The sequence below is a fragment of the Eretmochelys imbricata genome, chromosome 1, assembly GCF_965152235.1.
Source record: "Eretmochelys imbricata isolate rEreImb1 chromosome 1, rEreImb1.hap1, whole genome shotgun sequence".
Lineage (NCBI taxonomy): Eukaryota > Metazoa > Chordata > Testudines > Cheloniidae > Eretmochelys > Eretmochelys imbricata.
In genome coordinates, this window is record NC_135572.1 from 22,586,098 (window position 1) to 22,600,960 (window position 14,863).

At 40.5% G+C, this 14,863-nt stretch overlaps 1 protein-coding gene across 3 annotated transcripts in view; it reads right to left on the reverse strand.

Moving 5' to 3' along the window:
- The window catches only part of DLG2 (discs large MAGUK scaffold protein 2), a 1,498,860-nt gene that overhangs the window by 711,122 nt on the left and 772,875 nt on the right, over window positions 1-14,863 (reverse strand). Inside the window, exon 1 of one of the 3 annotated variants that reach the window (XM_077807801.1) lies at window positions 4,508-4,585. The exons of the other annotated variants lie outside the window; for them this stretch is intronic. Coding sequence (XP_077663927.1) covers window positions 4,508-4,585 — 78 coding nt within the window. Of the gene's footprint in view, window positions 1-4,507; window positions 4,586-14,863 lie in introns of those variants that run through there. 3 annotated transcript variants of the gene reach the window in all.

The window sequence follows — 14,863 nt, forward strand, 5'->3', positions numbered from 1 at the left end:
TCATGAAAGTGCAACTTATAAATATTTTTTTACATAACTGCACTCAAAAACAATTTTAAAAATTTAAAATTTTAAAATTTTAGAGTTTACAATTCCATTCAGTCCTACTTCTTGTTCAGCCAATTGCTAAGACAAACAAGTTTGCTTACATTTACGGGAGATAATGCTGCCCACTTGTTATTTACAAGATCTCCTGAGAGTGAGAACAGGCCTTCACATTTGCACTATTGTAACTGGCATTGCAAGGAATTTACATGCCAGATATACTAAACATTTGTATTCATACTTCGACCACCTTTCCAGAGGAGATGCTTCCATGCTGAATTTAAATTGGTATTCAATTATTGATTAAAACTGTGATTAACCACAACTATTTTTTTAATCTCGCGATTAATCATTTGACAGCCCTACTTAAAACCTTTTACTTCAGTGGGAATTCATAATGTTCAAAATCTGAACATATTTCATTTTTATTTATAATTCCACCACTCATTATGTAGCTGTTTTCTTGAGAAATTCTAAATCTGACACTATCTGCATTTTATATACGTTTATATAACATCTGCTCTGTCTTCGTGATATTATGAAGCATTCTCATGAAGTGGCTCATATTGTGAACTACAGGAGAGAGGTTCTTAGAATTGCAAAGGCAATAAATAAGAGCACTTCAACATTAGAAAAACAAGAAGTACAAGTCATTTGAAACAAATATACTTTTTTCTTTACTGCCTTTTTGTGAAAATTCATCACTTTATGTACACATTTAAGAGAATAATAGATTTTTTGATTTGGTGGGTGAACTGAAAAACCAGAAAAATATTTGGTTAGTTTCTAACAAATTGATTTTTTTTTAATTATTTTTTCCTCACCAAAATAAAAATCCCAGAAAAATTTAGACTGTGTCCATTTGAAATGACATTTTCCACTAGCAATGTCAATTTGAATCAATATTTCATTTCTGAAACGTTATTCTGAATCAATGGTTTCTTTTGAAATTGTCATTTTGAAATGAAATTTTGCCATTTTTTGTTTTGAAAATGTTGAAATCAAACGTTTCAACATTTAAGTCTTTGTGGATTTTTTAGTTTAGTTTTTTCAGCCAAAACTGTACACTGAAATCAATCCAAACAGTTTTGGTGCCCCAAAAGTTGCATTTTTGGCAAACGTACTATTAAAAGAAATTTCACTGGAATTATTGCTATAATAAAGTGGCCCCACACAAAGTAATTTTCTTTTAAAACAAAATATAGTATGACAATCAGAGTATCTTCCCCTCCACTGTGTGCTGATCTTTAGTTTTCGTCTTAAATCAAATGGATTAATTGCTCAGTTACCTTTCTGCACCACTTCCAGTCATTTGCAATACTTATTTTTACAGCTTAACCACATGAAGTTAACATCTCTTGATTTTTGCTTGATTGCAGTTTAATGAGAAAAATTCAAATTATCAATCGAAGGACTTGTCTACATGGTAGGGTAACATGCTCTATGGGGGTGTGATGCACTATGGGGGGTGTGATTTCCAAAGTGCACTAACATACTGCACATTAATTAATTGGTCTCCGTAGAACCTGCTGGTACACACTAAAAGTTCCGTATATAGTACTGTTTCAAACACAATTATTTGAAAGCGAACCAGCAGTACATCCTCAAAGTACTTTACCATCTTTAATTACACAAGTCTCACAGGCAAGACCAATTGTCTTAAGTAACCTTTTCTCAATATTGGCAGTCTTCCCTCTTAACTATATAACGACTTCATAGTAGCACTAGTAGTAGTAATGTAGTATCAAGAAGTCCCAATCAGAATTGGGTCCCCACCATGCTAGGTGCTGTACATACATAAAACTCAGTCCATGTCCAAAGGAGTTTACAGACTAAAAAAATACAATTAATTATTACAATTTTTCAAAATGCCTCTCTTTATCGAAGAGAAAATTGGAACATTTTTAAGGGAAGCTAGTGGAGGTAGACAAGGATTATCCCGTTTTTTACTCATGGGGAAACTGAGGTTCAGAAAGGTTAAGCCTGACATCTGAAATGTCAGGCAGAGACCGTTACAGAGACCAGTTCTCCCAGTTTCTAGTGCCTGGACTTAGACGACAAACCATTATCTTTTTTCTGCATACATTTGCTGGTAAAATCTTTGGTTTTAGATTATTATATTGAACGGCTCGTTACTAAAAGTATAGCTAATTTAAATTGTGCGTGCGCACAGAAAAATATCAACTCTGTTTTCAGGTAAAAATATTTGAACAAGGCAAAACGAGCTAATAGTTATATTGATTATTCAATTGAGCAGCGCCAATAACATAAACCTTACAAAAAAAAGTCAGACGCTTTTTTCATTTACTTATTGTCCATCATGTTTTCAAATAATTTTTTCCCTGCTACCAAATTACTGGACTGCAGATGTCAGTGTTTATCAGTTTCCGATTATCGCTAGCGTGCAAGAGGAAAACCTACATGCCATACTAGGCCGTGGATTTCCTCCTGCCACTGGTACATCATGGTGATTTATGAAAGGAGTTCTAAGTCACTGGAAGCACTGCGTATGGAATGAAGCCTGAAGGATGAATCCTATCCACGGCAATAATCAAGACAAAAATAAAGATGAATGAAATCTGAGCACAAGCATGGTTCTGTATTTTGGTTCCTCGGAAATTCCAGTAGAGAACGTACTGGCCCAGAGCTCATGTAAACATTTCCGCACAAAACTCTCAACAGCAGCTCTCAAACATGAATACCATTGAACCCAGTAGGGTTCACAACTGCCTGATAGAAGTCCTTATAGAACTGAATAGGGATTAACCCAACAGGTTTCTACAAAAAGCTATTCTATAAATGACTTAAGAATCTAATAGGTAGTGATAGGTTTACTATATTTGAATATTATTTTAAACTAAGCAATAGAATTCTATAGCAGGAATGCCATTTTCTATTAAATTCAATTGTACTTTTCCATAGAGGTTCAATAAGATTAAAAAAAAAAAAGTACACACACTTGTTTTATATAATGCATTCTAGACCAGCTTTAAAACTTCTGAATCGTGTCTCTGTCCAATGGATACTTAATCCCTCAGCTACCATTTTGGGGTACGGGAGGGTGGAGGCTCCCATGGGAGGAGGTAGTCAAGGCTTACTTGTTGGTTTTATTTCTCACTCTCCCTCCCACAAACAAAACACACCTAGCACAGGAGTTTATATGGTACCACAGATGGTTGCTTTAGTGAGAGTAACAAAAAAATGATAAATCCCACATTAAGAAAATGGAATTTGTGAGCACCCCCATAAGAATGAGTAAAAAATGATCACATGACTAGGATTTCGAGATAATTTTCTAGGATGTTGATGTTTAAGGTACAATCTGCCATAGCTTTGGTGCTGTGCATTTTTGCCACCTGGAATCTTGGAAAGAGAGGGCAGTCTCCCCCCAGAATCATAAAAACAGTTTACTTCTGGTTATCACTTGCTCCAGGTAAAGAGCGTTTTCAGCTACCAATGAATTCAGATGAAGGAGGATTGTGCATGCTGGGTCTGTGATTATATTACAAAGAAATGCCAAAGAAATAATAAAGAAACCTTTTTATGAATCCTTTTACTACATCAAAGAAAAAAGAAAGCAAGGGAGCCATCACATGAGAGTAATGAAGGCAACTTTACCGCTGTACAGTTCAATCGGTTGTCCCCAACCTAATGCTCAGAGTTCTAATTTTGGCGAAATCATCCCATTTTAAAAATGGTGTCTATCATTCTGTTAATTCAACACAAAGATGGACTACAGATCTTATAAATAAATACCTTCTATGAATCAAAATGGAAGACTTATTCCCAGTGCTCCTAACTGTAAATTCTAACACATTTTTAAGTTTTGTTCTTCAGGGAAAGATGACAGAGGCATCTTCGATATGAGGACTTACAGAAAACAGCTGGTTAAACAGTCACACATTTTATAAAAAATGATCTTATGACGGATGTAAAAACAGAGTAAAGAAATAATGCTAGAAACCAATGACTAATGGATACAATGTTAGCCATTTATTTTTAATATAGCTACTTCCTATTTAAATAGGAGGGATTCAAGCTGCAATACAGCATTTCAACAAGTATCATGAAATAAAATCCTCAATCATTTTAACACTTAGCATATTCCGTTCTGATTGGTGCCATATTAGATAAATATATACAAGCAGCAAAAAGCAGTCGTCGTTTCAAACCCTAATGTAGTCATAAAAATAATGCAGCACAGCAACAAGTTTACTGGAGTGTTCCCTGAACCAGATGTACAGCTGTTTATTTTTTCAAATGAAGACTTTGGAAATGATTCTCTCTTCAGCATTTAAACAAACTGACAAGCACAGAAACATGAATCAAGAATGTTTGCATGAAATCACATAAATAGTGATAGGTCATTTTCAGTTTATTAAAAAACCCAATCAGATCTACTACAGTATGTAGCAGGCATCTTACATGAGAGGCAAGGCTAATATTCCCACCAAGAACATACCTTCTCTATTTTTGCTTTCCTGGCATTATGCACAAACCTGCGTCCCAGCTTCTTGGCATACCAAATAGAGGCAAACATTGTAGTGATTGTTCAGATTTCAGTCTGGATATGCAGCACAATAAACTTCCACCAGAGCTCAAATACAAGTCTAATGATGGTAAAGTACTACGCTGTTGCTTTCTCAGCTCCTCTCATAGTGGTTTCTGAAAAACCCTGTATGGCCAGTCTGCAGGTGTATTTACATACTGCCAGCAGGAGGTCCAGGGTGAGGCATCTTTGCATCCAGCTCACATCCAGTCGGCTAAGTGCCTGTCTGCAGTTCTTTAGCACTGTCACCACAAACTACATGTGTGTCAGTATGAAAGGAAGCTGCAGTAAACTAGTGTAGCAGACAGCTCACCTCCTGCTTTTTGTGTTCTGAAATTTAACTCTTTGATTCTTTTTCATTTGCTAGTATGCACTGACAGGAACAACAGTTTCAATGCAAGATACACAGTACCACAGGTTAATCAAAAGGGGCAGAAGTGCTGATAGAATAGGAATGCATATTCATTATTAGATGAAGGAACAGGTGTTTTACATGGCCAAATGCAATTAAAATATGAAAGAGAAATGAGTGAACTGATTCACTGATCACACTGTTGTAAGTTGTATATATTTCTCTCCGGTTTTTCAGTTGACAAGTTAAAAAAACATAACATCCATTCAATTTATTTCCTGATACCAAATGTAGCTTTAAGAGATGTAAGACTCACTTGAGGATCTTTGCTATGTGAACTCATTCATTATGAAACAAGAAACTGACATTCTTAAATTTGCTCTTTAAGTTCTGCCTTATCTCAGCTTTGTTTGCTCCTCCTCCTTTAATCACTAGTTATTTTACATGGAGCGGTGAAATGCTTACAAATGCTTATTTTTTACACAAAAACAACAATCTGCTGCTTTCCTTTTGCCACATACCTCGGCTTTAACCCTTCCATTTGCTTTGCTGTTAAATTCTCTGTTAAGCATTAGGCAGAAATATATCCTTTTTGGCTGCAGATTTAAGAAAAACAACCAGATGTTCCTCCCGGCCAAGGGCAGTTTTCAAGCCATAAACTTACAGGGTTTCCAGCAGGGCTTCACATTTGATATTAATTAGCATCATAGGACAAATCCCAGCCCAGGCTCTCCCACTCCCAAGGCTATAGAAGTGCTAAGAAGTAACAGAACCATGCAGGGGTAGAATTTGTGGAGCCCACACCCAGGAATTACTTCTGCCCCGCCATGAGGGTTGGGACAATTCACGATTAGCAGTGACTGGCTAGTAAGCCGACTGTTAAATCGTTCCAGTAGCTACTGCACTCCTTGGAATTAATGCACAAGAGCTTCCATGGAGATGGATCTAGTAAAGCTTCAGGGCCTAAGAGTTTGGGAAGGAAAGGATTCCTCCGCAGTTTAAGACTCCCATACACAGCCCAGCCACATGCTGGTGTCCACACCAACTCCCTGCGCCTCAATTTTCTCACCTGTAAAATGGAAATAGTGATACAGACTCCTCTGTAAAGTGCATAGAAATTTTCACAAAAAACTGTTTTTGGCAAAAAATTCAGGTTTCTTGGGAGGTTTTTTTTTTTATGCAAACCTGAAAGATTCTAACTAAAATTTTAGTGTCTGGTGAAATCTTTGGGAAACTTTTTTTTTTTTTACACTGCCAACCAATTCTAATTAATTTAATTAATACCTAGTTAATCCGGTCAGTCCTAACATTACAAGCCAGGTCATCAGAAAGATTGGGCAAAAACTGGCATATCTGGAGTGAGGATGTTGAAAGGGAGTTACCAGTCCCATAGTACCGTTCTCCTCTCCCCGCTACCCGCTGGACTCTAAAGAAAGGACAGTTGAATCTCCAAGGTGCAAAGACTGATTAGATTCCAGTGCTGGGTTTACAACGGCATGATGCCCACACTCAGAAGGGGCCCCATCGCCCAGACAGTGACCCTGTGTCTCCGCACTCCACCTCGAGACCCTGCCCCCACTCAGCTTCTTCCCCCAAGGCCTCGCCTGCTGCTTGTTCCTCTCTGCCCCCTCGCCCACTTCCCCTCTCACTCTTCTCCACTTTTCCCCCCGTGTGAGCTGTGGGCAGAGCCTAGGGAGAGAGAGGCAAAGTGGGGGCGCGGCCACAGGCCAGGTACTAGGGCTCACAAAAAAGATTAATTCAGCCCTGATTACATCAACTTATAATCGGGGTGTGCTACACAATGCAACTTGGCATCACAGGAGGAGGGGGGTATGCAGAGTGACCCAGCTTCAGGGGGTATGCATTGTGAGGTGAATCCTCCTGGAAAGGATTGTTAACCTTCATCGAAAGAACAATGCCCTGGAAGAGTCTGCAGAAAACTGAAGACCTCATATTTAAAAAGGAGTAGCCACGGATCAGAAAAATAGAAGGAAGAAAAAGTAATGTCACTCTGATGCTTTTTAACCAACACTATAAATTTTCATGCAAATTATAATCCTACTTGCATATATACACATATACTGGAACATTACTCCCCCACCAAGTTTTAGACACCAAAAAAGTATGCTTTGAAATTGCTTGAGTACTATTCCATGTGAATGTATTTCTTCATCTTTTTTAGAGAGAGAGGCAGAAAGAAAGCCACTATTTATATAGAATTTACAGTATTATTCTTCTGTATGCACAGCTGCTTATAGCCAGTCAACAGAGGAAATCCAAGTTCAAAGACAAATCTTATTTTCATGCCTTACTGCTGGCTTCATTAGTGGCATTACTGATCTGTTATTCACAAAAATATGAAGTAAACAAAAGCCAAAATTGCAAAGCCCCATTGAAAGGAAAAGAAAATTGTTCACTTAATGAAGAAAAACAAGGCAGCATAGTAGAGAGATCATTTCCTCCATCGACCCAAAAAATTAGACACAGGAGGGTAAAAGAAATGGAAGAATTATAAATGTATTTCTAAAACTCAAAACCACATATATCCCAAAAGGTATACTAAAAGAAATGATCAGATTATAAACCATTTCATTACAGTTCCTTCATAAACTAAGCATTCAGAAGTAGTCAAAAGTGGGCTTAATGGGATTTATACCTCTCGATTTTTTTTTTTTTTTTTTTTTTACTGTAACTATAACAAAGCCTTGTTTTACAGAGAAGTTACAAGCTGTACTGCTTTAGAAAACTGGAGCTCCCAGCTGTGGTCTGCTCACAGGAGGAATAAGTACTATAGGTTGATCAGTGAAGTGCTGTGTTCAAGGACAGACAGGTGGATGTGATTGTGTAAGACTACAATTGCCAATACGAGATAATCAGTTAAGAGCAAATTTTACAAGGGGCTTCTTGCTGGGAATGAGTGGGTGCTTTCAATCAAATGTTCACATGTATACCATATATTAAATAGGATTCTCAGGATTATGTGAGCAGAGTTAGTCTGTAGACAAATCTGTGGATGCACAAACAAAATGAAGTGGTTGATTGCTGCCTCTGATAAAATCCTATTATTCTCATGACATCACCTGGAGTATGAAATAAATGGCAAGTGATGCTCAAAGTATTGAAATAGACAATTATTTCAAACACCTTGCTATTTGTTGATATACTTCATATGTCATTTTTGACTGACAGCCTCTTTTTTCATTTTTAATAGTTCCATTGTACTTAAACAGCACATATAAAGCAGTGCAGCTTAGCTCGAGACAGGGCATTCATCTTCACTTGTTAAGGGATGCACAAGTGGTGATGTCATCCCCTCTGTGGTGAATATACATGTCATCTCTATAGTAAGTGTGTGCGCACGCAGTGTAGAAAATAGCCTCTTGCACTTCTGCCAGCGTGTGTTTATTCAAACACACACAATAGACAAAATGTATGTACATCACAGATGAAGTTGATAATTAAAAATAAAGTTTAGCCATATAATAAAGCAATTTCTATAATAATATTAAAACAGCCATATTAGGAAAAGGTTAGCCATTTAGGGCCTGGACAGATCCTGAGCATCTGCTACTCCCAATGAAGCTTTAATTCCCATTCACAAGTTAAAGGAGATACAATTAGGGCTAGTATAGTAACCCCAGCCCTGGGTTTATCAATTCACATCAGGCAGAGCAGGGTGTGAGGAGAAAGAGAGGAAGAGAACAAACCGGGAGATTTCAGAAATGGATTGGACTGATCGTATTCAACCATCAGTTTTCCCTCCTTGAGAATGCTATTGTTCCAGCTGATCTTCCAATACAACAACATCATGTTGTGAAGGGTTATGAAAAGCTGTACTAGTCAGCGCACCTAGAAGTGCTTGTGCCACTTATTTTGAGAGCCCAGCTCCTAGATGCCTACCTCACACAAAGGCCAGTGTAGACAGCAGCTCTGGAGAGCATTTTCAGAGTCTGGTTTCATTGCTATATACAGGGTTCTTACAGGATGACCTCTCCTCCTTTCTATTATAAACAGCATTTTTTCCTAGACATGCCCAAAGTGACTATGTCTGCCTCAGCAACTGCAAAAACCCACTCTGCCTTATCTACAAAGATTCTAAATTCCTCATGATCAGGAAGATAGAACAATGATTAATAATGATACTTTGCACATCTGTAAAGTCTTTCACTAGAGGAGCTCAATAGTTTCATGAACAAATTAAACTTTATCACTGTCAGATTGGTATTTTATAGATGGGGGAAATGAAATTATTTACAGGTTACATGATTCATCACAGGTAGCTCACGAAAGCTCATGCTCAAATAAATTGGTTAGTCTCTAAGGTGCCACAAGTACTCCTTTTCTTATCACAGGTGATGTAGCAAGTCAGTAGCAGAGTCAGGAATAGACCCCAGGAGTTCTGATTTACAGTTACTTGTTCTAACAAAAATGAAAGAGGAGGTGTGACAAAGTGGGGTTTTCCCCCTTGTTATGTTGTACGTGAGTCTTACTGTTTTGCATGAATACTGTGCGTACCTCAGTTTCCCTGCATATTGCACCAAAGCGTAGACAGTGGGAATAATGGTGTGTCACTTTTGCTGAGGCCCTCGAGGACAGGGGAGGCTGCCCAGCTGCCTGCATATAAGCAATGGACAGTGCCCTTCGTAACCTGAGAACCAGGAAGGGGATGTGACCAGGTGACATTTTGCCCAGGAAGCAAGACAAAGACCAGGAGGAGGGGCAACGGGCATGTCGGGAGATGGGCAGTGGGGTCCAGTTCAGTCTCCTGTTTGGGACCCAGAGGAGGGAGTCCAGGGGCTCCACACCCTGGATCCCCTCAAGATGGGCTTTGCTGGAAATTCCCGATTTCTGTACTAACAAATTCTGTTCTACACTGTGTTCCTGTCAACTAATAAACCCTTCTGTTTTACACGCTGACTGAGAGTCACTGCTGAATGCAGAATTGGGGTGCAGGGCCCATCTGGCTTCCCCAAGGTCCCATCCAGGTGGACCCGCTGCGGGAAGTACATGGTGAGAACAGGGGTGCTGAATGTTCCAAGGTCTGACCCAGGAAGGCTATAGCTGAGGAGGCTTTTTGCCCTGGACAGCGTGCCCTGAGGGGAGTCACGCTACCCCAGAGTCCTGGCTGGCTTCATACAGAGCTGTTCCAGAGCACTGGGCCTGTGACTCCGTGACAGAAGGAGAAGGGAAAACAGATGAAAGGAACGTTGGAGCAAGAAACTGAAAAGCAATAAAGATGAAATGGTGGATGCTGAGGAAGGCAGTGGCCCATTTTCTTCTTTTCTTTTTCATTTTCCTGGCTCTAACTCCTATAGCCCTTCTCTTGTGCCGGGTCACTTTACTCTAGAGATTCTCGCCTCTGAAACTCAACTACAACAAAGGGTCATAGAATCATAGAATATCAGGGTTGGAAGGGACCCCAGAAGGTCATCTAGTCCAACCCCCTGCTCGAAGCAGGACCAATTCCCAGTTAAATCATCCCAGCCAGGGCTTTGTCAAGCCTGACCTTAAAAACCTCTAAGGAAGGAGATTCTACCACCTCCCTAGGTAACGCATTCCAGTGTTTCACCACCCTCTTAGTGAAAAAGTTTTTCCTAATATCCAATCTAAACCTCCCCCACTGCAACTTGAGACCATTACTCCTCGTTCTGTCATCTGCTACCATTGAGAACAGTCTAGAGCCATCCTCTTTGGAACCCCCTTTCAGGTAGTTGAAAGCAGCTATCAAATCCCCCCTCATTCTTCTCTTCTGCAGACTAAACAATCCCAGCTCCCTCAGCCTCTCCTCATAAGTCATGTGTTCTAGACCCCTAATCATTTTTGTTGCCCTTCGCTGGACTCTCTCCAATTTATCCACATCCTTCTTGTAGTGTGGGGCCCAAAACTGGACACAGTACTCCAGATGAGGCCTCACCAATGTCAAATAGAGGGGAACGATCACGTCCCTCGATCTGCTCGCTATGCCCCTATTTATACATCCCAAAATGCCATTGGCCTTCTTGGCAACAAGGGCACACTGCTGACTCATATCCAGCTTCTCATCCACTGTCACCCCTAGGTCCTTTTCCGCAGAACTGCTGCCTAGCCATTCGGCCCCTAGTCTGTAGCGGTGCATTGGGTTCTTCCGTCCTAAGTGCAGGACCCTGCACTTATCCTTATTGAACCTCATCAGATTTCTTTTGGCCCAATCCTCCAATTTGTCTAGGTCCTTCTATATCCTATCCCTCCCTTCCAGCGTATCTACCACTCCTCCCAGTTTAGTATCATCTGCAAATTTGCTGAGAGTGCAATCTACAACATCCTCCAGATCATCCTGGCACTAATGTAACCCTTAAATTATGGGCTGCTACTGCTTGCAATTTGATGTACTGGTACTATGCAGCATAATAGTATAAGAGAACAAGGAAAGTTTTAAACTTAGCCAGTTCTCTCTCCTTTCCTCTTTTATTTTGTTAAGCCTTGGAGTGGAGACAAACTTAACTATGGTACTTAATTTTGATTTTAGAAATTGATTTTCCACTCTAAAATCTGCTGGTGCTTGGGAAACTCTAGCGAGCCACACAATTAACATTGCAAACTTTAGCAACCTTTTACAAAAACAGAAAACCCAACAACTTTAGTAACGCCAGTTTTGCTCTTACCTTTGCCTATGGTTCAGCGTAAGTTTGTCAAAAGTACGCAAATAACTTCAAAAATTTCTATCAGAGAAACTTGTTAAAGTTTCTCTCAGCAGTTAAAGTAAACAGTACAAAATAAAAGTGGCACTGAAAAACCCTAAATTTACCATTAAACTGCTCACATTCTTGCAACAAATGAAAGTAAGGAGTATACTGTTAACATCAGACTTGTATTTGTATGGTGAAATAATAAAAAATAATAAATATAATAAAACCCCCACACTTTATCCTTGAGGAGGGAAAGAGAAAGAATAAACCACACATGACAAATGCTAGTCACATATGTTGCTAGGGCACTTCTTGGAAAGTACTCAGACACAATGGTGATGAATGCCATGTATAAATGAACAGAATGCAATTAATTTCAGTGAAAGGAGGCTCATACTCTTACCATCTATGTATCTATGTTAGGACGTATATGGCCCCCATCACTGAAATATCAGAATGCCTCACAATCTTTGACATATTTATCCTCACAACAACCCTGTGAGTTAATGCAGTGACCGCTTTGGCTAGCCACCTGAATATATACTGGGGGGTGGGGGTCAGGCAGGACAGTATACGGGCAACTAGCCCATATGTCCGTGGTGCTACTGTCAAAAAGTGAAGGTAATTGTAGAGACTCTGATCAAATCGGTGTGTAGTGGGGCAGCTGCCCCACACAGGAGGGAAGAGTTAAAGCAGGCCAGAGGGAACCTGCGCAGTTAGAGGAGGGCTCACTAAGCGAGCCAATTGGGAGGTGGCTTGTTGCAGCGGCCAATCAGGGCCAGCAGGGCCATTTATAACGACTTCTCAACAGAGCAGAGAGAGTCTCTCCTTGGCCTGCTAGGGAGAAGGACTGGCTGCCTAGGAGCACTGTGGCTAGAGCTGTGCTGGGCAGGGTAGCAGAGCAGAAGGAGCTTCCGGCTCCAGACCGAGGCCCTGGAGGAAGGGCAGATAAGGTGCTAGGGCTGCCTCCACTTGCCCTGAGGGAAGTGACCAACACAGACTGCAGTTTGCCCCTGGAGCAAGGGATTAGGCTGGTAACCGTAGCAAGCCACTGAGGCAAGTGGCTGGACTATCGACTGCTGGTTACCCAAAAGAGGGGGAGACAGCTGAGCGGGACACAGCCAGAGGGCTTTGCCCCAGAAGAGGACGCCATGGCCCGGGGAGTGACGCGGGTCACAGAGTGGTGGAGACAGAAAAGCGGGAGTAACTGCAAGCGAGACACCACTGGAGGAGGGTGCCCTGCGGAAGGACTTGAGCTAATTCTAGAATGGCCAACAGGAGGCGCCATGGTGGTGAGTCTCACACCATTACATGGTGGAATAGGGGCCAGTGTAATTGCCATAAAAATCAGTTTGTACCTCTTTACCAAGCCACCTTCCTCGCCTCATTTGAGCCCTTCCTAACAAAGCTACAACTGCACTGCATACAACTTTGCTCTGTCATTCATGAGAAGAAAGTCAATCGAACAGAACCATCACTGGTCAAAGAACCCCAAGATTTTTTTGGTGGCTGAAATTGTCAAGTTATTTATCAAGCTTTCTTCATCATAAAATCAGAACATTTGACCAGCTCTAATGCTCACTGGCAGTCTAAATTGTATGGGCCATCAGCCTTCACCTGGGCTCCAAGCCTTTGGAATTTTAAAAAACTCTCTGCTCTGTGATGGTATTTCCAGGCAATAGTTTACTTTTTATTTCTAAATTTCACAGATGAGCAATCCACCTTCATCCCTTTGCCAAATCAGCTATTGTCACTCCAGACACTTCAACATTCCTCTCACATGGCATTTATGTGCTAAAATGGAAACAGTGGAATGACCTCGCTACCCTTGAAACCGGTGGAAAATCCCTAACAAAGGAGGGAAGAGTATCATAAAAGCAGGTAATTGGTCCTTGTTTCCCTACCACCCCGGCAATATCGTAGTAGCTTTTCACTTTCCATGTGTAGCTGTTGCCGAAGCAGAATGCAAAACAGATAAGGGACAGTTTGACCCTGGCTGGACACATTTTGAATTAAAAACGCTTGGCTTGCCATGATCAATCTTTTGCTCTTCACACAGGAGTGTGCCAGGATAAACAGCTCCACAAAACGTGGTAACATGTTAGCCCCTTAATCTGGATGGGTCTTGGGAAGGAGGTGGAAAGGAACTCTGCTTTCTGCAGTGGGTTGAACTAAAGGTGCTGTCTCATTGCTTCAGTTTCACAGAATCAGGCAGAAAGTAATGTGACAAAACCACACTCCTAAATGGTTCCGAGGTGACATGGGAATACCTATACAGCATACAAGAATAATCACCTGCAGTAATTAATAATAATAATCATCACCTGCAAGGTTGCCTTCAGAACCATTTAAAAAGAATGATTCTCAATGTCATTGTGGGCCAACAAGAACTGCAAGCTTAAGGGAAGGCAAGGTCCAGTTGCTCTACCACCTAATATGACAGACAAAATTGTCCACTGGTTAATAGAAAAATTCTCTTATTTCACCAAATCGGACTGGGCAGAGATCAGAGTAAACATTTCTCAACATCTGAGACAATGAACTGCTAATCTGACACTCCCTCAGTGCCAGCACAGAGGCTCTTCCAGTGTTGCAAACTCTGCAATTTTATCACTAGTCTCATGGAACTTCATGTTATTTCAGAAAAGGCAGCTGCCAAAATCAAGCAATAGCACAAAGATTGCAGCTTTCATATTAAAAAAAAAGTTTCTAGCCCTCAAAGCTGATGGGAAAAGCTTGAAAAACATGACTTGTGTCACCTAAAGCCTCAGAAGCCAAATAAAAAGAAAACATAACTTATTCCTGTTTTGGTCTTTTAAAGTCACCAACTTTGAAGTCAATTCCTGCTTTGTCGGGGGCTGACTCATGAGTTTGAGCTGCCCTGACCAATGCTGGAAGCCCAAGAATAGTGGGTTATCACAGTCATGATCAAAAATAAAAAGTGTTAGTTTCATAATATGCAAATTAGCAAACATGGTGGCCTTCAGGACTAGGTGGATGTTCTAGTCTTTCAATGGTGTTTGAAGGTGAAAACTCAGATCAAGAACATATATCACCTTTGCAGATGCCACCTACACATCAGCTGTGAGAAAAGTCACCACCTCTCATCTTTTGTTTTAGTAGCAGGTAACATGGAACAAAGGAGCCCTGGTTCATTCTGCTGGATTCAGAGTTAGAGCTATGAATGGATTTGCTGTATTAGTTAGGGGTTAAATCTTAAAAGTGACAGATTATGTGCAGCAATTGCATGAG